The sequence below is a fragment of the Anser cygnoides genome, chromosome 18 (assembly GCF_040182565.1).
Source record: "Anser cygnoides isolate HZ-2024a breed goose chromosome 18, Taihu_goose_T2T_genome, whole genome shotgun sequence".
Taxonomy (NCBI): Eukaryota; Metazoa; Chordata; class Aves; order Anseriformes; family Anatidae; genus Anser; species Anser cygnoides.
Window position 1 is genome coordinate 2,804,680 of NC_089890.1, and position 21,065 is coordinate 2,825,744.

Genomic DNA, 21,065 nt, shown 5'->3' on the forward strand with positions numbered 1-21,065 from the left:
GCCTGCTTTGCATCTTCAGATGTGTCTATTTAAATTATTAAAAGATAATGGAATTTAATTATGCTGGAAAGTCATGTTACAAAAATTCATGAACAGAAACCTGTATTTTGGCCAGGATTAATGGTGTTAAGGTTGACGCTCTGATGTAAGTAGAAGTTATGTTCTTTTGCAGACTCCATGACTATAAGCAGCAATCCTGAACTGGAAAGCACAGCTTGCACAAAGGGGGTGCTGCAGACGGGCGAGGCACTTCTCTTCCATTCCTCCTCCACGGAGAGATTGTAGGTGCTCACCTCCCAACACAGACACCCAGATTTCAACAGCAATCATTTTCCTAGGTAATTTTAAGCTTTGCAACATAAATTCCTGCCCAAATGATGGAGCCCTGGGCTCTGGTACATGACAAGGGACTACTCATTTCAGCAGCAGCCACAGCGATTCCTGCCCTGGGGAACGCGCCACGTTCCTCCCAAATCCCCAGCCCTGTTGCAGACGTGGCACAGGGCTGGGGACCTCAGGGAGCAGTGGCAGCAAAGAGCTGACATGGGAACCCCACGGCCCTCTCAAACACGGCATCGCTCTGCTGTGACTCGTACCCCTGCCCCAAAGGGTCCCAACATCCATGGGGCACTCCCCAAAACTCACAGGACTCATCTTCCCCTTGAGCTCTAAGGGCAGCCAGCTCCTAAATGGATGCTGGGAGACTTCTCTTTGATGGGTTTATTCCCCCCCTTCAAGGGAGGCTTAGCGGGTGGGAATTTCCACTTTGTACTAGATTTTTTAATTTTTACTATTTGTGAGGAAAGGGCTGGTTCACATTACATATCCCTACTAATTGCGTACACCTTGAGCTTGATCTCATCGTTAGCACTGAAGTCCACAAGCAAATGACAGAAACCTAAAACACTTTAGGATTTTTACCTGCTTTGTGAATACATTACTTATGTAATTTTCCGCTACCTCAGCTGTAAAGAATTCTGCAAATACAGAAGTGGCAAGACATGAAGTATGTGTGAAACACAGGTAGCTGAGGGACGTCGGAGAGGCCTGGCCCTGGACGTGGAGGGATGCACACTTGTCAGTCTGCTGAGCCCTCCCAGCCTGGTCTCTCAGCGAGGAGCTTTGAAGGTTTCATCATGATTTACCCAATGCAGACGAGACCTTTCTTACAAGTGATTTTTATTGCTTTTGGCAAAAGCAGCCACGGACAACACAGGGGAAGAACTGGCTTTGAAGCAAACAGACTGAATTGCAGGGAGAGAACTTGAACTTGGAATATATCAAACTGACAGCGCCCGGGCAGTCGTCAGCCGTCTCCAGGGCAGACACTCGGAGAAGGCAAGAGCCTTGCTACAACCACAGCCACGGCGAGAGCCCCTGCACCTGGCTGCAAGCAATTATTGACATTATCCCCAAACAGGGGATCTTTCTGAGGCTCTTTTCCTGATATTTAGCGGTCTGAATGCTAATCCCTTTAACAAAACTGTCCCCGATGCTTTTTCCGCCCTCTTTCCCCTTAATCTCTTTCTCCCAGTGGAGGAAAAAAAAATAAAAAAAAATACCAGTCGGCCTAGTTTGGCCGCACCTGGATTTGCATTGATTCTCCCCTTGTCATTCATGTTACCAACAGGAATTAGCATATGGCTTTAAGGGGAAACTCAGGAGGAGAAAAGAAAGACACCATTTTGATGGAAATAAGGGGCAAAGGAATAATCTACCATCAACTAAAAAGCTTATTTGTGTATGGTTTCCCAAGCAAAGCTTAGAAAAGCCTATGTTGATTTTAGGCTACACAAAGAAACCCTAATCCTTTCAAGGAAACTAAATCACCAAAAGAAAGTACCTCAGAAGAAAAGGCTCCCTGTCAAGCATGGGTATTCACAACCAAATAGATGCCACGAATCAACCTCGGTAAGTAAACACAAATAAGAATGTGGGAAATGTGCTGGGTTCGAAAAAGAAAATGGGAGGAAAAGGAAGAGGGGCCTACTCCTCCTCCCTCAGCCTGCAGGAGCCCCGGCCCTGGGCCCTGCCTGCAGGCCGCATCCAGTCCTTGGCCATGGCTACTGCAACCCCATGGTGGATTTTTACAGTGAATTTGCAAAATTAAGACACAGTCACATGTACTACGGAGTCACTCAAACACAAAACTCTTCCTTTTTTTTATTTCTTTTTGGCTGTGACCTCTGCCTGTGGAGGGGTTGGGTGGAAACCCGTAAGTTCATTTAAACCAAACGGATCTATCAGATTGCCAAGTGAGATAACCTAGTTAGACCACCGAGACCATCCATCCGAATGGTATTTCCAAACGATGCTATTACATGAAAAAGAGGAATATGGATCCATAATGCAATTAAATATAAGTATTATTCAATATGCAGCAGAAGACCTCAAAAGCGATGGTGTATCAGCGTGGGAATCCCAAACGTATCGGGGTCACATAGCTGTCCCCACTTAAACCACTTCATGGAATTAAAACGCACAAAACAACACCAGAATGACCCACTGGAGTAATAAACCCAAGTCCCGGCCTGGTGGGGAACACCCAGAGCAACACTAAGCAAATCCACACATGGCCGACAAGAGAAACCTAAATACCAAATTAATCTGTGTCTTCTAATGCAGACTTATTCAAGTGTTCCAAAACACCGGTAAGTTAAAACACTGTGGGTTTACAGCTAGAAGCACACCCTATTCCTATTACTAGGCAGTTACACACTGCCATTACGAAGTAAGACAGTGGGGTGAAAAGCAGAGGAACAGTTGACGCATTTTAAAGGCTTTGAATTATACTTTTTGGCGTAACTCTTGTCTGGAGCTGCTCCCTCAGCCCTCCTCATAAAAACAATGCAATAAATACATGAATAAATAAATAAATACATCCCCACAGCCAACAGTCTTTCTAATAACGCTGCTTCAGGACAAGCTCTGCACAGAAGCTCACTGGCACTGATTTAGGGTAAGTTTTCCCTTAATGTACTGTTATATCATTAGCCACTCTCTCTTTAGATTGCTGTTTGGAGGAAATTAATGGGATACTGAATATTTAAATGTGGCCCTCTATATCATTTATTAACTCTACAGAAAGCACACAGCACAGCAAGCCATGGTTTATGACTATTATCCTGTGAATACTAAACGTTGGCTGGTTATTACTGTCAGCAGTGCAAATTGGCTATTCATAATTCCATGTCTATCATGTAGCTGATGAGTAACAATCAAGTTAAAACATTTTGAAAACTCTTACAGTTATTTAAATGAGCTTAAATTAAAGCCATTTGTAAAATAAACTATTCCCTAATATTGTTATTTAAATTAATTCTGACCTGGCAGGCACTGCATTATTTAAAGCCTTTATTTTATATTGCTTAAGCAAAGCAATTACCAAGCATACAGAACATGTCTGAAACCAAGAGAAACATAAAAAGCACTAACAAGCTGATTGCGACATTTCTCCAAGACAAGTTACATTTCATCTCCCATTGAAATTGCCATGAAAAGAAATGTATGGGGAAAAAATATGTTTGTGATGTGAATTGCAGTCTTACCTTTATTTGTAACAGCGTTGAACAGTTTTTCAGAGCTGGCATCAGATGCCTGAAAGACCAATAAAAAAAGAAGTTACATTTTCTGCAAGTGATACATTTCAAAAGGTACGCACTATATTTACACGCACACATATGTATACATATTTTAGAGAAACAAATCAGGTGACAAAACGAAGTGAGATAACAGAAGCTGCACCCTCAGAGGAAAACGTCCATAAGGTGGTGCTATTTGGCTGTGCTTCACCACCCTGCAGTGCAGATATTTATTTGGAAAGACTCTATTTAATAAAGAAAGAAATTATTTTTATTTGACGTATTAGCTGCACACAAACTGTATTTTTGTACTGTAATTATCCACTACGTTCTGACATCGATTTTGCAACTGAGAAGAGCTACAATTTTGCGTCATACAACCCAGTTTCAGGAATTTGCAGAATTGCGGGTTTCTAAATTACATTTTTAGGTATTTTTGGAGACCCCTACTGTGCCAACCATTTGATTTTTAGTATTTTTAAAGCAGTGAAGATAATTTAGGTTATTAATTTTGTAACTTGCTGCTATATACTCTTTGAAAAAGAAAGCCACTGTTAGCATTTAGTATAGTTTATATTTCCACACAGGATTTGTCTCCGTCAGAATAATTGATTCTTGACACCACGCTCTGTACAAACTCATAATCCATTTTATTTTTCATCAAGGCATCCTTATCTATGGGAGGTTTTTCCTCCTAATACTGCATTAGTTCCTTATCTACTCCTGTGGTTTGTATGCAAGAATTACAGTTCATCTTTCTACCTATTATTTAAAAGCCATATTTTAAATTTCACACAAAAACACTGAGCTCCCCTTTTCAAAAGCTGTAACGGCAAGAAACCAGACTAGGGAAGGTAACACTGCAAATGCTGATTTTACGAACTCCCTGATTCCAAAAGCAGAAAGCATTAAGTTTATGCATCTGTGTACAGATGTGTACGCGGCACACACTCATAAATACATATGCGTACACACAAACACACACCTAAAGCTTAAACTTATTGCATCTTCGTAGTCACAAAATGCACAGAGCTGTTCAATTGTGAACTATATCTTGGCTACAGCCCCATTTAGAGAAAGTCTCCTTTTTGAAAATGCACAGAAAGAAATGTGCTCAGTAACAAAATATTGCAAACAGGGAAAAAATTGCAACATTGAGGAAGATTTTAGTCTTCCAATAGAAACTGTTCTCTCACTGGTTCCAGAAAAATAATTTTAAAATATTGTCTATTCGGAAAGCAGGCTGTATTTTTGGTTAAATGGAAGGAATTTCTGAATTCAAAACCAGAGAAAAACCATCCAGATGACCAACATATATTAGGTATCTCGAGTATACTAGAAACTTAGGTGTGAAACGACCGATAGATGAATAAGTAGATACAGTTCAGACTGCCTATCACCATGTAATAGTAGACTGAAATAAATTGCTTGCCCTCAAGTTAACAACGTAAAAGATTTCTATGATTAACTACTAAAAATGGCTTTATTCTTTTTCAGACTTCTAGACAGATTTTACTAGATTACTGTTGGCTTATTTAAAAGCTGAGCTGGTGTATTTCTTCTCGATTAAATACCTTGTAAACACTGGATTTATTACCCAATGATGGATTTATTATCCAGTGACGAGTTTCCTTAAATTAATGAAAATATGTGAATAATGCACAAATTGAAGAGATCAAGAAGGCCATGTGCTTTAAAGAGCAGTCCAGTGCTAGTCCAACAAATTAAGAGATGCTCAGTGCTTTCATAGCCTTGCCAATCAGCCTACACTCTGATTAAAAATAATAACCTTTTCCAGTGAATTTCATGTTGCTCCCTTTTTAAATGCAGCCTCGCTCGCAAGTCAGAACTCTCCAAACCATTCTTTCCTTTCAGAAATAAAATCCATTATGGAAAAAAAAAAAAAAGAAAAAGACCAACCGACCAAAAAAAAAACACCTTACAATTTCAGGTATTACTTTATTTCACTGTTTCAAAATTGAACAGTGTGGGGAAGCTTTCTATTTGCTTGATTTTTCCAAACATTAGAAAAAGAAGAACATTTTTTTATTTTTTAAAGAGGTTTGCTCTAATGCTAACAGCAAACCAACAGTTTGCTTTTAAGCTATGCTTTTTTTGGAATGCTTTTTTGGTGCTATTGAATGGTAAGGAGCGCTGTTGTGATATCTGGAAGCGGCACTTCTTGGGCATACCACGGTGCACAATACATCCTGTGCAAGCATCGCTCATGAGCAAAGTGGGGGATGATTATCAGTCCAATATGCATGTAAAACAGGAATAATTTTACAAAGACAAAGCTCCCCCAAAAGTGAATCCCATTTTGCATTACTGACCACACGCTACTGAATCGAACAGCAACTTGAAAAAAGCCCACCGCCTGGGTTGCCATAAACATAACCACAAGCTATTTCACTAGCTTCAACCATGAGCTGAACTTTGCCTGCCTCTTTCATTACTTTTAAATTTGGATTTAAAGATGAACCAGTGATGAGGGCAACGTCCAACCGAGAGAGTAGCAAAGAACCTCTGCCAGCAGACAGGTACAGCATCAATCCCGATGCAACTACTATTTGTTCATACCTAGGCAGTCGCATCGCGCAACAACGCTACAGGGGGAAAAAAAGCGACGCGAACTAAAAAATAAAAGAAGTCAGCACCGATGCAGAAGGATGAGACACGGCGCCTTCGCACGGCTGACCTAAAACCTGCTCGGGGCTCCGCACGGACAGCACAGTGCTGGGGCGGGGGGCTCGGCCCCCCTTCTCCGCCAGGGGAGCGGCCCCGGGGGCTCCCCCCCCCGCGGTGCGGGGCATCCCCAGCGCTCGCCGCCGCCAGGGCTCCGCCACGCCGGGGGCCGGCTCCGTATCGCGACCCACGGCTCCGTGTCGCGACCCACTCTCCCGCACCCCCCGGCGCCGCGCCCGGCTCTGCCCTGCCCGACCGGGCGCGAAGCGTCTCAGCAACCCCGGGAATTCACGGGGGGGAGGATTAATACCAATAAAACCCCTCCAGGAGCGCTCCCCCCCTGCCACACGCATCCCCCCCGCAGCCCCGGACCCCGCCGCGCACCTGCCCCCGCCCCGCGGCCCCCCGGTACCGGGGCGCTGCCCCCCGCCCGCTGTCCCCTGCCGCCGGGGGGGGTCCCCGCGCCCCCTCCTCAGCCCGGCCCGGCCCCCCCTTTACCTGCAGCCACGGGGCGAAGCGCGGCCGCCGGCCCCGGGCTCATGGCGCTGCGGGAGGGGCGCGGGCGTGCGCCGGGAAACTCCGATCCGGGGCTGGCTCGCAACGTCCCGCAGCCGGACCCGAACTAATCCTGCGGGGGCAGACGGCTCGGAGGGCCGGGCCGCCCGGCGGGCATCCTCCCCGGGCAGCGCAGCCCCCCGCACGACGGCTCCCCGGGCGCGGAGGGGGCGCGGGGGGCGCGGAGCTAGCGGCGCGGCGGCGGCGGCTGCAGGACAAAGGAGACCATGTGCGGGGACGGGCAGCGGCTCCGCGCAGCCCCGGGGCACAACCGCGGACCCCCGGCGGTGGCGGGCGACGACTCCGGGGGGGCTGCCCGGCCCGGCCCGGCTCTGTTCGGCTCGGCCCGCTCCGCTCCGTTCCGCCCTGCCCGCACCTCCCCGCCGCGGGGGTGCAGCTGCAGCCGGCAGCGCGTTCCCTTCTCCGGCTGCTTAATTTATTTTTTTTCCTTTTTTTTTTTTTCTCCTCCTCCTCCTCCTCCTCTCTTCTGTTTGTTGGGGGGTTTTTTGTTTGTTTGTTTGTTTTGTCTTTAAAAAGTCATGCCCGTCCTCTCCCGGCACGAAGCGGGCTCCCGCGGGGGCACCGTCCCTCCCCGCCGTCCAGGGCTCAGCAGCGGCCGCGCTCAGGTGAATTCCATCGGGGAGAGGCAGCGGCCCGGCCCCAGCTCCTCCGGCCCCGCCGAAACACCCCGCAAAGCCTGTAAAATCCCGGGGGGGCGGCCCCGCTCCGCTCCGCGCTTCTCCGCCCGGCCGGGCTGGGGGCTGCCGGCCGGACCCTCGGCGCTGCGCTCGGCTCCGCTCGGCTCCGCACTGCGCGGCGCTCCCGGAGCCGCTGCCGCCCGCCCCGCCGCCCTCCCTCCTTCCCTGCCGGCTCCTCCCTCCCCGCCGCCCCGCCCCGGCCCGGCCGCGCCGCCCCGCTCCGACCGCCGGGGGCCGCGGGGGGCTCGGCGGGGGGCGCCGGAGCTGCTGGGGGGGGGGACCCGGCCCCGCACGCACCCTCGGCTCCCGGCTCCTCGGAGGGGGAGGCGAGGGAAGGCAGCTGGCGAGCTGGATGTCCTAGGGGAAAATAGAAAAACAACCCCCAAAACCCAACAAGTCTTAGGGAAAACAAGCAAACAAACAAAAAACCCCAAACCCAACCCTGTCGCTAACTCGGCCCCAAAGCCCCCCGGTGCGCTGCAGGGGAGAGCTCGGCCCTGCTGTCAGCACCCAGCTACCGTCGGCGGGCAAGGTGCTCCTCAGCACCTCCGATTCTCCTCAAGCACCGCACGCCATCGGTAGCAGCCGCCGCAGAAAGTAAACACGCCGGTACAGTACGTTATGACACAAGTGATTGCTCGCTGGAGCGCGGCAGCCGGAGCCAAAAGATGTCTCCCATAAAGCACACTGATGCGGAGATGAGAGGCGGTTATGCTCGTTGGCACAGTACCCCTATTTGTGATGGTTCCTGGGAAATGGAGAGGTGCTAAGATAGGCCCAGCGCGGGTTCTCAGTGTTTTAGCCATTGGTTCCAAACCAACGCTGGGCTGGGAGTGCTAACGGAGTCGAATAGCAACGAGCTCCGTTTGGGTTGGAGCTAAATCCTCCGCAGCAGGTTTCTGGGACAAACCCCAGGTTGGCCTCACCCGAGCCAGGAGAAGCACAGCGGGCACCCGAGGAAAGCCTGGGCAGGCACACGTCACGTTCTTGGCCAGCTGCAAGGATTATCGCGTGGCGCCTCCAAGATCTGCGCGCGAGGTGAGCTGCATTGACCTGCAATGGTTTCTGCTGGGGCAACTGCACAGGAAGATGTGTGATGGGAATGACAACGGGGATGAACGCAGCCCCAACAGCCCCAAATTCACGCTGTGGCTGCAGACACTACGGCGCTTTCGGTGTGTGTCCTCATCAGGAGCGGGAGCACCTCAGTAAAACTGCGACAAACCTTCACCAGAAAATTAAAAACTCATGGCTGAATTTAGACCCTGGCTATAGCAATAGAAATGTTTTTTTCAAAGCTGTCCACCTTAGCAGGGTTATCCTGTTATCCAGGATTTCTATAATCTCAGCATGGACTTTGGCTGTTAACTTTACAGGTTTCTCCATCTCCTACTAGGGGTACACGGCAGCGAGTGGTCTTGTGCCGCCAGCGAGGCGATTGCCATCTCTCCTGCAGAAATACAACAGATCCCACTTTCTAGAACAGACAGTGGCCAGTGGCCAGAAGGCATCGCAGTCGATCAGCTATTTCATGAGCTCAGCGAAGGAAATGGATGGCTTGAGTGCACCTTTCAGTCTCCACCAAAAATAAATAAATGAACGCGTTAGAACGGCGTAAGTGTTCCCTGCGCAACAACCAGAGGAGCTGGGGACTGCACGGATCCCAAGACTACTGGGCAGGGAATTAAATGTGTAATATTAAGGTGTGGCAGCTCATCTCTTCTATGAGCTCTTTGGTCAAGACTTTCTACATCTTGGCACTGGTAAGAACTGGTCTAATTAAAGCCAAGACTCCTCACAAGACTTTAATTTATCAAATTTTGCCTGGATTAAACTACAGGCTTGTCTGTACTGGATTTTACAAACATTAACCGCATGCCACACCTGAAATCTCAGCATACACAAAACTGAAACGCATTTACCTCCTCCTCTCCCTAGGGCTGTTAAGGTTTATTGGCAGGGCTGTGGGCCTCATTATGTTCATTATTTGTGTCTTAGAGATAAGTAGAGGACCTCTGTTTTCCTGCTAGAACATTATACATGCATGAAATGCATTCTGTAATTCGGAATGAGAAGTTTGGAGTTTAGGAATTCACCCAAAGCCAAATTAAATCAAAGGGGGAAAAAAAAGCAACACCACCTCCTAATGATTTCAATGGCCTTTGGATGAAGCTTCCCTCTCTCTTGACAGCAGTACTTTCCCGTGTTTTAGGATATGCCTGGATAGGTTTTTGAAATCTTCTGTGTCTTATCTATGTGGGACCTTGCCAGAATTTTTTTTCATCTGTCTGTGGTCTCTGTCAGTGTCGACATTTGTTTCTGCCACAACAACAGCCAAATGAAGTGCATTGAACTTGGATCAAAAGTGATTTCAAGATCTTTCACTCTCTGAAAGAGGCTTTCAGATCCAAATGTTTTATGAAAATGACCTAAAGCCGCCGAGACAGCAGGCAGGGAAGCAGACATTTGTTTCCAAGCCGTGCACTAATTCCAAAGAAGAATTACCCATCTTTGGCACAGTGAGCAAATGAATATTGAAATTACAGCAGATTATATTGGATTAAATTATTTATGGCAAACCTCACCTCACCTGGAAGGTTCTGCAGCTTTTTCCTGGCAATGTGAAAGCTGGATATTCCAATACTTTGGTATTCTGTGAAAGGCTGGAAACATTTATGTTTCCAATAAGTTGCTAATCTTTCCAGAAGACATGATGGTGTCTGAGCTCAGAGTGTGATTGTGATGCCTTATAAAGTCCTCCATCATGCTCTGAAAACACACGTGATTTTGTACATTTCTGGATAGGAGACGCAGGTTCTTTTCCACAAGAAAAGAATTTATGGAGCTATCAGCAGCTTTTTATGGCTTTGAACAGCAAGTGACGGCATCATGTCCCAATCAGAAAGTATTTAAAGTCCAATGCTTTAAAGAGGTTCAAGAAAAGGACCCGTTCTTATGAGTTACCTAAACAGCCATTACGACAAACCAAATTATGCCATAAATGCAGCAACAGATGTCAGCAAAAATACATTGCTGTGCAGCCGGGTCTGCAGGAGGAAGGGCTCGGCACTGCTCTCAGCCCCGAGGTGAGCGCCTGGCATGGCCAGTGGCTCTTGGCAGCAACGAACACAATGCTTTCCGGATGGTCCCTCTTAGCTGAGCATGCACGCTCATGCTTTCTGCTAGGGGAAGGCAGGGGAAAAGGTCGTACAGAGAGTACCTGCAGCACTTCGAAGGAAACAGAGCTATTGGGCCATGTAACATCACTGGCGTGAGTTCCCAGTCTAAGTACGGCTTTTTATTTGACAACGCAGAAAACTTTTGTGAGAGCGTATTAATGACAGTGCAACTTTTTTATTATTTTTATTTTTCTGCAGCATTTGCAAAACTAAAACACTTTGTAATCCCTTCTTTTATGCAGAACAGATTGCAGTTTTAAGCAGAGGCCCATAAACTGCAGGTTCAAAGAAACCTGAAACTGAATTAGCATAAAGCTGGAATTCTCATTTATAGGAACAGCAAGGCAACCGCTCTGCAGGCAGTTTTATGATTTTGGTTTCAAATGGAAACAAAGATAAAAAGTGGGGCTCAGGGAACAATAGGGCTGCTCTCTCTTCCCTGTATGGGCCTGGCCCTATAAAATACTGAGTGGCCTCCACTGTTTCCCAGGACAGAATTCAGCTCGGTTTTGCACACCCAGAGCAGGTTGGATGGTTTTCCGAAGCCATTCACACACGGAAAAGAAATCTTCCCTGTCCTGTAAGTGCCAAGGCATTTCTCCCCCAAGCTTCTCCAAACAATGCTAGTGCCTTTGAGGTGTACAACACAGTCATCTTTCTTCCCCTTTGCCAGCAATGAGGAGCAAGAATCCACAGACTGACTCCAGGCTATAACTTCTCGATCAGAAAATATAAGCATTTTATCTGTTCTTCCATATACCTTCCAGTGGTGTGAACTCTGAGCTACTGCACAGACTCTGGAGCACTATTTAGTTGGATTTAGCTGCTAGAGACCTTGCTTGACTCTTAAGCTGCTACCTACACTCCATAGTCTAAGCGGGAACATTTGTAAGATCCTATCACAAAATAAGAGGATAAACTATAAATTCTTCCCTATCCACTAGCGCTCCTCTGAGTACACTTCATAAATGCACCACTTTTCAGCTGTGGCCATTATCTTCCCCTAATTTCTGCCGGCTAGTAGATTCTGGAACTGAAGAAGTATTTCAAATTAATTTGTCTGTCAATATCTATGTACTGAATCAACTAATAAGAGAGAAGTATTTTTCATTCTCTTCTCAGTCAGAGGAAGAGACTTTCTTATCACTGAATAAAGCATCCATTATTGTGTTCTGTAATCCCATTCTGTCTTTCAGGTCATTTTTAGCCCAGGAAATGCTGAATCAGCACCAGAAACCAATCAAGTAATTTCTTTCATTTTCTAACATTCAAGCAAAATAATGAAAATCACAGCTCATTTGATGAGGAGAATATACGACAGAAAGCTGTTCTTCCAAGGATAATTTTAAAAAAGGTATGCCCAGGAAGGAAATATTATTGCAAAACCATGTAGCTAATGTAGGGTCTCTTTTGCTGAACAGATAAAGCCCATTTTTGACTGTCATCTCATATTTAGATAGTACATTATGAACAATAAATCTGTGCATTTAGCTGGCTTCTAAACACTGCAAAGGCATTAACTTGGCAAAAGAATGACCATTACTTTGATGAATGAAACATTCACCTAAAATATTCATGTACGATATCCAACTGATAACCCCCCCCAAAAAAAAGAACACCGCAGATTTAAATAACTGAGATGTGTATGAGAGAAACTGGATAACGTACATAAGAGGAGTTATTACGGCACTGTTAGGAGAACCAACAAATGAAAAAAAAAGCTTGATAAATATTTTCCATAACAAAACACAATTGGTTGCAGTGGGATCCAGCTCTGTTTCTCATTAGTTATCCTTCACTTGTCAGACAAGTTCCATATTTCAGTGAAACCCGCTGAGTATTCTTTATAGTTTGCTGGGGAAAGTGGCTATACATTTAGCACATTCCCTTTATGCTGTGTGTTTTCACAGGTCTTTCTTTAAAACACACTGTACATGCTTTTGCTTCTTTCCCTTAGGATAGTGGGTTTCGACATCCAAGGAGAGTTTAAAAGCAGGTAACAAGTCATCACTTTTGAAGCTGCGGAGCAAGTGAAGAGGTGCAATAGCCCCAGCAGCCATTATCAGTGCCTGCCAGGGTGCCACAGTATCAAGTTATATGATAAAGCACTCAGCTGACACCAGAAAAATAATCATTCTCTCTCTCCTGCACCACCCCCTTTTTCACAAGGAGGCTTTTTACACTCATTAAATGCAACCTTATCTCTGAAAGACTGCAATCCTCAGCAAATGACAAGTGTGCCTAATCTCATTTTCTGACAAGCGATTCTGACAGCACCTTCCTTTTGATTTCTAAGACACGTAGCTAGACATATATTAATCTGTCAGTCATCGCCCCTAGGAAGGAGGGAAAAAAAGGAGAGACAGAGATGAACATTTGTGAATGTGAAGGGAACAAGGCGAGAAAGGACTAAGGGTCCTTTTCTGGCTATTTTAGCCAACATGTCCGCATTTCTCCACTCCTGCCCTGCCGTGGCAGCCAAGCCTCCCCTGCGCAGCACGGCTGCACACCTGCCTGCCTGCAAAGCGGGGCCCCGGCCCCGTTTGTTTAAGGGACGAGCGTGGCCCCGGGGCTGCGGACTAGGAGTCGGCCGTGGGTGTATTTTCGGGTTTTCCCTGGAGCGGAAGGCAGTTGGACTGGCAGCCCACTTCTCTGCGCTTCTGTTTTCAGCGCTGGATATAAAAGCGTTACATAAAATCCAAGTGTTATTGTCACCACGGTGCATATTTTAGTTGCAGGCATGGGACTTCCCAGTACTGGTACTATAAAACAGAGCCTTGATTCCAGATTTACAGATTGTGAAGTGTTCTGCAATAACACTTTTCTGGGGCCAAGTAATACTTGGTCGCTCCGGTCGCCGTAAGCCCCAGCTGGCCAAGGCTGCAAAGCCTGGCTGGAGCCTGGTGGCAGGCATGGGCAAAGGGATTTTTGATAAATGCATCAAGGCTGAGAGCATCAAATTCTTGTCAGGGCTTAACAATTTTGTACCAACACTCAAAGTGCTGTAAAACACAAGTCTTTAGTATGACAGAGTGGTCTGCAAGGGGCAGACTGCAGAGACTTAGTGAGACCGGGCCAAGTTGCATTATGAGGCTACAAAAAGGTACGATTTTCAGGAATTCCCAGATACAAGATCTATTGAAAACCTAGGAGCATTATGGGGCTCTGTTTGGATATGGGAAATCAGTGCAACGTCATGTGTGGATCTGCCACTCAGCACGTGTGCAAATTAAGGGCAACTTATGGCTGACATACATTGTGAACATATGGATGTGGGGTGGGAGGAGGCAGGCTAGTAGGTAGATACAAGGCTGCAAAGGGGTGTACGATAAGCGAGATTCTACAAATGGGACCCAAAGGAAAAAAAGAAGATTAGATGAGGTGGGAGGCAGTGTTCTTTATCTTACACAGACCTATTAGTTATGTTCCTGATAAACACGCCTTCTCCCTCTTAGCATGTGAGTCATATTGATATTCCCACCCACCAAACGCTACACCGGAGTAAATTAGACAGGTTCACCGCCTAGCAGGGCTCGCTGACCAGCCTGCACTGCAGACAGCCTGGCCTCACACCCTTCCCTTCTGCTGGATGACGTTAAAGCACGGGAGAAACTTCATCGCTCGTAATGGGATAAGGAAAAAAAAAAATCAAATGAAAGCAAAGCACAAAGGGGCTCAAATCCAATGCTTTAAAGTGATGCCATTTTCATAGTAATACAGTCATTAAGTACTTGTTTGATGGCACAAAAAGTAGGCCGAGATCTTTGCTAATACATTTTATTAATCAATACCTGCACTAGAAGATGGGAACAATTAAAGTTTTCCTCCTCACTCAGACAAAGCAGCAGAAAGCTTGTGATCTACTTAAGGAGCCCGCCAGTCAATGGAAAGATGAAAAGACTTCTTCAGTTTTACTTAAGAGCTGAAATGATGTTAATACTTCAAGTGTTTAGGATCTGGTTCTCAGAAAGACAGTAAATTAGCAGTGACAGGAACGCTGCCTGCCATCGCCGAGTCCCGCTCCTCACGCTTCCCCACTGATGTCGTAATAACTGGAAAGCCCACAAACATATTCGTGAGTTCATTGAGCCTGAAAATAACACTGGAGATGTTTCCTTTGCCGTGCAGAACACTTTAATAACTAAGCCTAGCAGAAAGTCACATTTACTGCTGATGTGCCTTATAAGGATAAATATAAACCTGACACTTGCGTAGTTTACATTTATGCCTGCTTTTTTATTAAAAATGGATTTTCTAGCTGCATCTAAGCTTCAGGATGTAGAAAAGAAGGCATAGACACATTTTTTCGTCCTGGGGAAAAAGTGGTTTGGAGAACCCAGGCAGCTCCCTGTGCAGGCCTCTGGCTGGGGGGAAGGCACTTCTCATCTCGCCATGGGGATTGCTGATATAGGCACCAAGCAGGAGAAGGCTGCCTGAAATCTGCCCCAAACCCAGCCCTCCTTGGGAGACTCTGACTCTGTCCCTGCAGCAGGAGCCACCATCACCCGAGGGACAACACTTCTCTCTTTTCCATCTCTTGGGACCTCCAAATACATGCCCTGGCAATCAGTCCTGCTGGGCCACAGAAAAAAAAAAAAAGAAAAAGAAAAAAAACTTTTGATGGGGGCTTCATGGCAGGAGGAACAGGCTGATCTTGTGGGAGCAGAGATTCCTCACAACCCAACAGGCAGGGCAATGAGGAGGAGGCAGATAGTGGGGTCACCTTCCATTCCTCAGGGGGTCTTGCCGAATACCGACTGGGACAAGTGCAGGTGGATCTGAGAACCGAACGCTGCCTCCTTCATCCTTTATCTGCAAAAGCCGAATGCTGCCCATGGCATCCCAGTCTGCTGCGACGGACTGGAAAGGTACACCCTGCACGTGCGCTTATCTTTCGGCATGGAAGAGAGAAAGCATGGCCACAGCGCTGTGTTTAGAAGAAATATCTTCTTCACACGATCATTAACAGAAATATAAATGCAAATGACCTTTTAATTTGTATCAAGAGAACTAATCAAGCTAATGTACTGGCCAAAGGAGAAAATTTCTCCCTCGTCATCATTTTGGAAACCTTGGAAATCAATTCATGCCATATAGTTGACCTGTTGTATTAATACCTCAGTATTAAGCCTATCAGGCACCTTGCTGTCTCTAAACCACTTGTCAAAATTATAAGAGAGCCTCGCTAATGCTTTCTTCAAGGCTCCCAATTCTCGCTCTCTGTCTCCACCTGGGATCGCACCAGTCTACGCTCAAAGCGCTGCAGAAGGTCACGGTGCTCACAACAAAAAGGTCAACAGCAAAATAGCAGAGATTCTGCTCCATTTCAGCTTCCGTCCACACATCCAAATCTCTCAACATGTACTGACCTGGAGTCCTCCGAAAATAAAATCCTTCTAACACAAGAAACAATTTTTACTACCTTTCAAAAAGCTATTTTTCTTTCATTTAAGATTCTAACAAAACCTAACTTCTTTGTCTCTCAAGCTCCCTTGATCTCTTTCACTTTTAGCTGTCACATAAAGTCAATTGCCTGCACCTCTTGGCTTGATAAAGACATGCCAAATGTTCTGATGTATCTTTAATGAGGAGGTAGATAAAACTCAGTCCAACAAGGTGCTGAACACTTTGACCCTAAGCTAGCAAAGCACTTAAACATCTGCTTAACTTTAAGCAAAAAGTCGTCCTTTTGAAGCTAATGGGGCTGTTCTGGCATTTAGACTTAAGCACGGTTTTTTAAATTTCGCTGGATTAGGGACAGAGACTTTGCAAGGCTGAACCACGGTTACTGGGTGACCAAAAGAAGTTCGAAATACACAGCTAACTAGTGAGAGCCATGACCGCAGAGTTTCCAGATAAAATATGGAAAGTCCCTCTATTATTAATTAATGTGTCAGTCATGTTGCATGTAATACTGCGTGCTTTATTGTTATCGTGTTGGAGAGAGCAGGCAGGTTTATTTTCTGTTGTAATGTAATGTTTCATAAATGGGATGGAACGCATTTAATGATCTGCAAGGATGAAGGCTTGGCATTTACTTCAAAATAAATGCTTGAATTTGAAAGAAGAAAGGAACAAATACAAAATAATACAAATAAAAATGAATGCTGGGGAGGTCGTGGAGAGGAAGCAGAAAGAGCAGAATTGATACCAAAGCTGAGCTATTGTTCCTGAGATTGAGTTAATCAGTTGATCTATATCCAGTCTGGATTATTCCAGGCATTACTGGAGAAGGTGTGCTTTGAGAATCTAATATAATACATGAGAGTCATGATAAAACTTTAACCTGTTTTGATAATACAGCTTCACGTTCTACTCCACACACACCTCTAAGAAAGGCTGCCAGATCTTATCACAGTTAGTTATTAATCTATTTGTTCCTATAAAATCTTCTCTCTTTTTTCCTTCTCGTTTAATAATTCGCTTTTTCTAAAGAGGAACTGATGTAATGTGGGGAAAAAAGCTGCAGCACATCAAAATGCGAATGAAAAAAATGGGTAAGGAGATAATGTTTGTTTAACAGGGATGGAAGAGTTATTTTAGAAATATTTTATACCATTTAAGAAGCACTGAGTACTATTTTATGCCTCTACCTTAGGAATAAAAGTCATAGTTATGAGTCCAGCTGTACATATTTCAACAGCAAAGCGAGAGTGCAACGGATACATAAAAAAATACTTTAAAAAGTAGCTCGAGCAGATTTTTCAGGAGTGAAACTCTGGCAACCTGAATTTTAATACCAGGCCCTGCGTTTCAGTGGAGCACTTTGTTCATCCATGAGATGCTGTGGAACACGGTGCGTCAGTCTGCACAGCCGAGCCCCACATCACCCCCATGTCAGCACCACAGCAGCCGTCGCCTGCCCCCGGCTCCAGCGCCGATGCCGACCCCGGCCCCGCTGCTCCCAGCAGCAGAGCTTCCACGCTGGGCGGAATTCAGCTTGCGTTTCTGACGCTTGGGTCTCAGGGCTGTTTATTTAAGAAGTTGTAACTGATTCATAAATCACCGCAGTGTAAACAACACAACCTAAAATGTTAATCATTACCAAGTTGAGCTTATCTGCCTATAGAATATTACCCATAATGTGATAATTAAGTCCTTCTACTCAGCAGCGTTCTACAATATTACTGCGGGAGCCTCTTTATATCACCCAGGACGTATGCAGAGGAGAAGCCTATAAAAAGCTGCCTGAGCTGCGTTTATTTTAAGAGGCCTTCAGACCAAAAGCCTCATCCCTGCCTTGGGCCTGGCAGGAAAGCTCGCAAGGAGTCACCCAGGCTCCCCATTAAAATACTGTTAGCACATCCGAGAGTTTTCTTCTTCTTTTTTAGTTCAAACAGTCGTCTGGGAGAGACAAAGAAACAAAGTGCTTGGGTCAGTGGAAATTTCTGACAAAGACTTTGCTTCCCGGCACACACAGGGACAACCCCACCAACTGTGTCAGGGTTTTTTCTTCCCCGAATGACAAGGCAAAGGTCCTGATTAAAGGCCCTCTGGGGGGGACAAAAGATGGCCCAGGACTTCAAAGTCAACACACTGCTGGACAGCGGGGAGGTCTTTTTTTTTTCCCCTCGCTCCTTTTAACTGAAGCTCCTGCTGGCTGCGGAGGGGCTTCTAATTGCATTTCACAGAGCCTGAACAAAACGTGGTCTTGTCTTCCACCCAGCAGTGACCCTGGAGGAAGCGGGATATCGTTTGCAGTTCCAGGGCGGGAACAAAAAAGAAGTTCCTCATGTCGGCAAGCCGCGCAAAGGTAATGGTGAAGCCTTTTACCGCTTATTTGCATGTTGCTGCATTTCTGGATCTGCATAAACAGTGGTGGGCTTCAGCAGAAGTGCTGTGGCTGGCCGCCTTTGCATCACTTGGACTGTCAGGATGGCTGCAAACCCGCCCCGTGTGAGTGGGACGGGGTTGGATCCAAGGAATGGTGCTGGTGGTGAGTCGGGACCATTGCAGGTGGCTGTAGGGCCAGTGGCGTGAGTGTCTGCTCACTGACCCAGGGCTGGACATGGAGACGCTTTTTTGGCAAATTGTAATTGAGATCAAATGACACCCAGGGTGAGCTAAGCAGCCTAATTAAAACTCTCCCAGTGTGTCCAGAGCTATGGATCTGTTGAAAAAAAAGGTCCGGCTGAAGCCCTATACATCTTTTGGAAGTACAGGAAAGTGGTTTTAGGGGATGCAGAAGAAAGCATTGAGCCAGAGGTGGTATAGGCAATGCCATGGCAGTGCAGACATTGTGCATGATTTTAATCAGATGCAGCAGTACACTGGAATCCAGCAGAGCTATCGCTTGGCCATTTTACCTTCCATTTCTAACGACAAAAAAGGGGTGCATTAGTATGCACGAACAAAACACTACCTCATCCAAACCCTAAAGTCAATAAAGGACTACCCCTTTAACAGCTGATCGTCTCTCTTTCCCTTTTCCCTAATGGGATTTGCTTTCCTATTCTTTTTCTTTTGCATTCTTATTTCAATCTGCAACAAATTTTCCACATTACAGGATGAGCCATATATCTATTTTCCCACATTGCACAACACTAGACCCAACACAATACATAAAAATCCCGACAAGTAGAGTTTTTTCTGCGCTCCCTTTGCCGATGCTAGACAATGAAAGCCAACACTTCTCAGCCCTGAGCTCTCTCTGTGGATGCTCACATAAGACAATTAGACCTAGAATGAGGTTAGTTAGTCACTGCTGATTCATCATGCTTTTGAGATTTGGATTAACAAACCATTCATCCCCGTTTCCTTGTGTACACCAAACAGGCCTGTGTTTCTAACAGGAATAGTTTTTTTATTTACTAACTGACAATAGTGGAAAGCCTCATATTCACATCCGTATTATAATAAATGCATTATAAATGAGTAAGTAGGAAACAGTAAGGAAATGATGTTTTACTTTTAAATGCTAATTATGGAGCCCTGGTGCAGTTAATGTGTAGGGTGTTCTGTCAATTTTTAATGTTTATGCCAAGTGTAGTCTTCAATTTAACATGAGCTTTTAATCCTTTGAGTACTAAATTGCCTTTTAATGCTTGCAGCACAACATTGTGTTTGCACAAAGTCAAGACTGAAAAATGAATATACTACAAGATATGTGCATGTATGGAGGGGGGAGAAAGTACAAAGGACAAGATTCTTTTTTAATGATGATGTTGGAACAGTACAAGAGGAAGGAACCGCTCTCAGGATGTACCTGGCAATTGTTTGCAGTGGCAAAAGGCTGAAATGCTGCTGCTGTTGATTTTTTATCTCTGTTGAAGCATTTCAGGAAGAATTCTTTCGGTCTCAAGTAGCTTATCCAAAAGCTGTACCAAAAATTCATGGTTAACACCCAGAGAGGTAACTTTGAGAAAAAGATGGTGAAAGGAATTACCATAAAGAGGCATCTACATGTTCAGTATGACAAAAGTACCTAGAAAGAAAGAGGTTTTGAGCTGACAGTGCTTAAAAGAAATGTGAAGAATAATGCGGCTCTGGAAAAGAACTGCAGAATTTGTTATACTAATTTTCTGGGTCAGCTTGTTTGTCTTGGCCTTTTCAAGCTGGCTTATGGTAACAGCTCAGTGCCTAGCCCCCAGCCTGCCACAGCTCGTAACATGGCTGTGGCATAAACGATGTGGGGATCTTTTAACGCAGCCCAATATAAGGCCTCTACAAATCTGTTCTTCAGTAAACTTGTGCACAATCAGACAGAAAAATGGCTCAGGATGTTACCACTTCCTAGCAAAGACGAGGGGACAACCCCAAACACCCCAAGCATTTTATTGGGGTTCCCTGGCAGGGCACAGTCCCTGCAGCAGCTCTGGGCAGGGATTTGGCCAAGCGGACAAGCCCTGATCCCATCTCTGTGCTCTTGCTCCCAGCAACTCCTACCTTCCCTCCTTTACACATGATAGGATGTAAGGGAGTTAGAGCAGCTTGTGAGGCTAATCCCTATTTATCTCCTTGGTGAACAGACTTTTTAAAATGACACTGTTCGCATGCTTGAAGCTCCAAATTTGACTTTCCTTGACAGCAACCATCTCTGGAATCCCAATGAGGTTTATTTTTGGCAGTCTGAGCCTTTGCAGAATAAGCTTCCCTGGGTGCACAGTCTTCAGTGCACCAATGCAATTCTGCAGATGAGTGAAGCTGGGAACCTAAGGATTTTTGTACAGCCTGGTAATACATCCTTAGCTTTACTACCAGGTTAGACCCAGAGGACAAAGCTAATCAAGTAAAATCTCTCTTTTGCTTCTCACTTCCTTCACTCCTCCACCATCCATAAGATTTTTAGGAGATATTCCAGGTATCTGAGAACAGCTTTCCTTCTTCCCACTTCTATCCCGCCATGTGTGACAACGTGCAGTTTACAC

General features: G+C 45.7%; 1 protein-coding gene across 11 annotated transcripts in view; it reads right to left on the minus strand.

The window, feature by feature from the left end:
* AUTS2 (activator of transcription and developmental regulator AUTS2) overlaps positions 1–21,065 on the minus strand; it is a 761,169-nt gene that overhangs the window by 69,610 nt on the left and 670,494 nt on the right. For all 11 annotated transcript variants that reach the window (XM_066979654.1, XM_066979656.1, XM_066979658.1 and 8 more), the window contains one exon: positions 3,549–3,597. In XM_066979654.1, the coding sequence (XP_066835755.1) occupies positions 3,549–3,597 (49 nt within the window). The remainder of the gene's footprint in view (positions 1–3,548; positions 3,598–21,065) is intronic.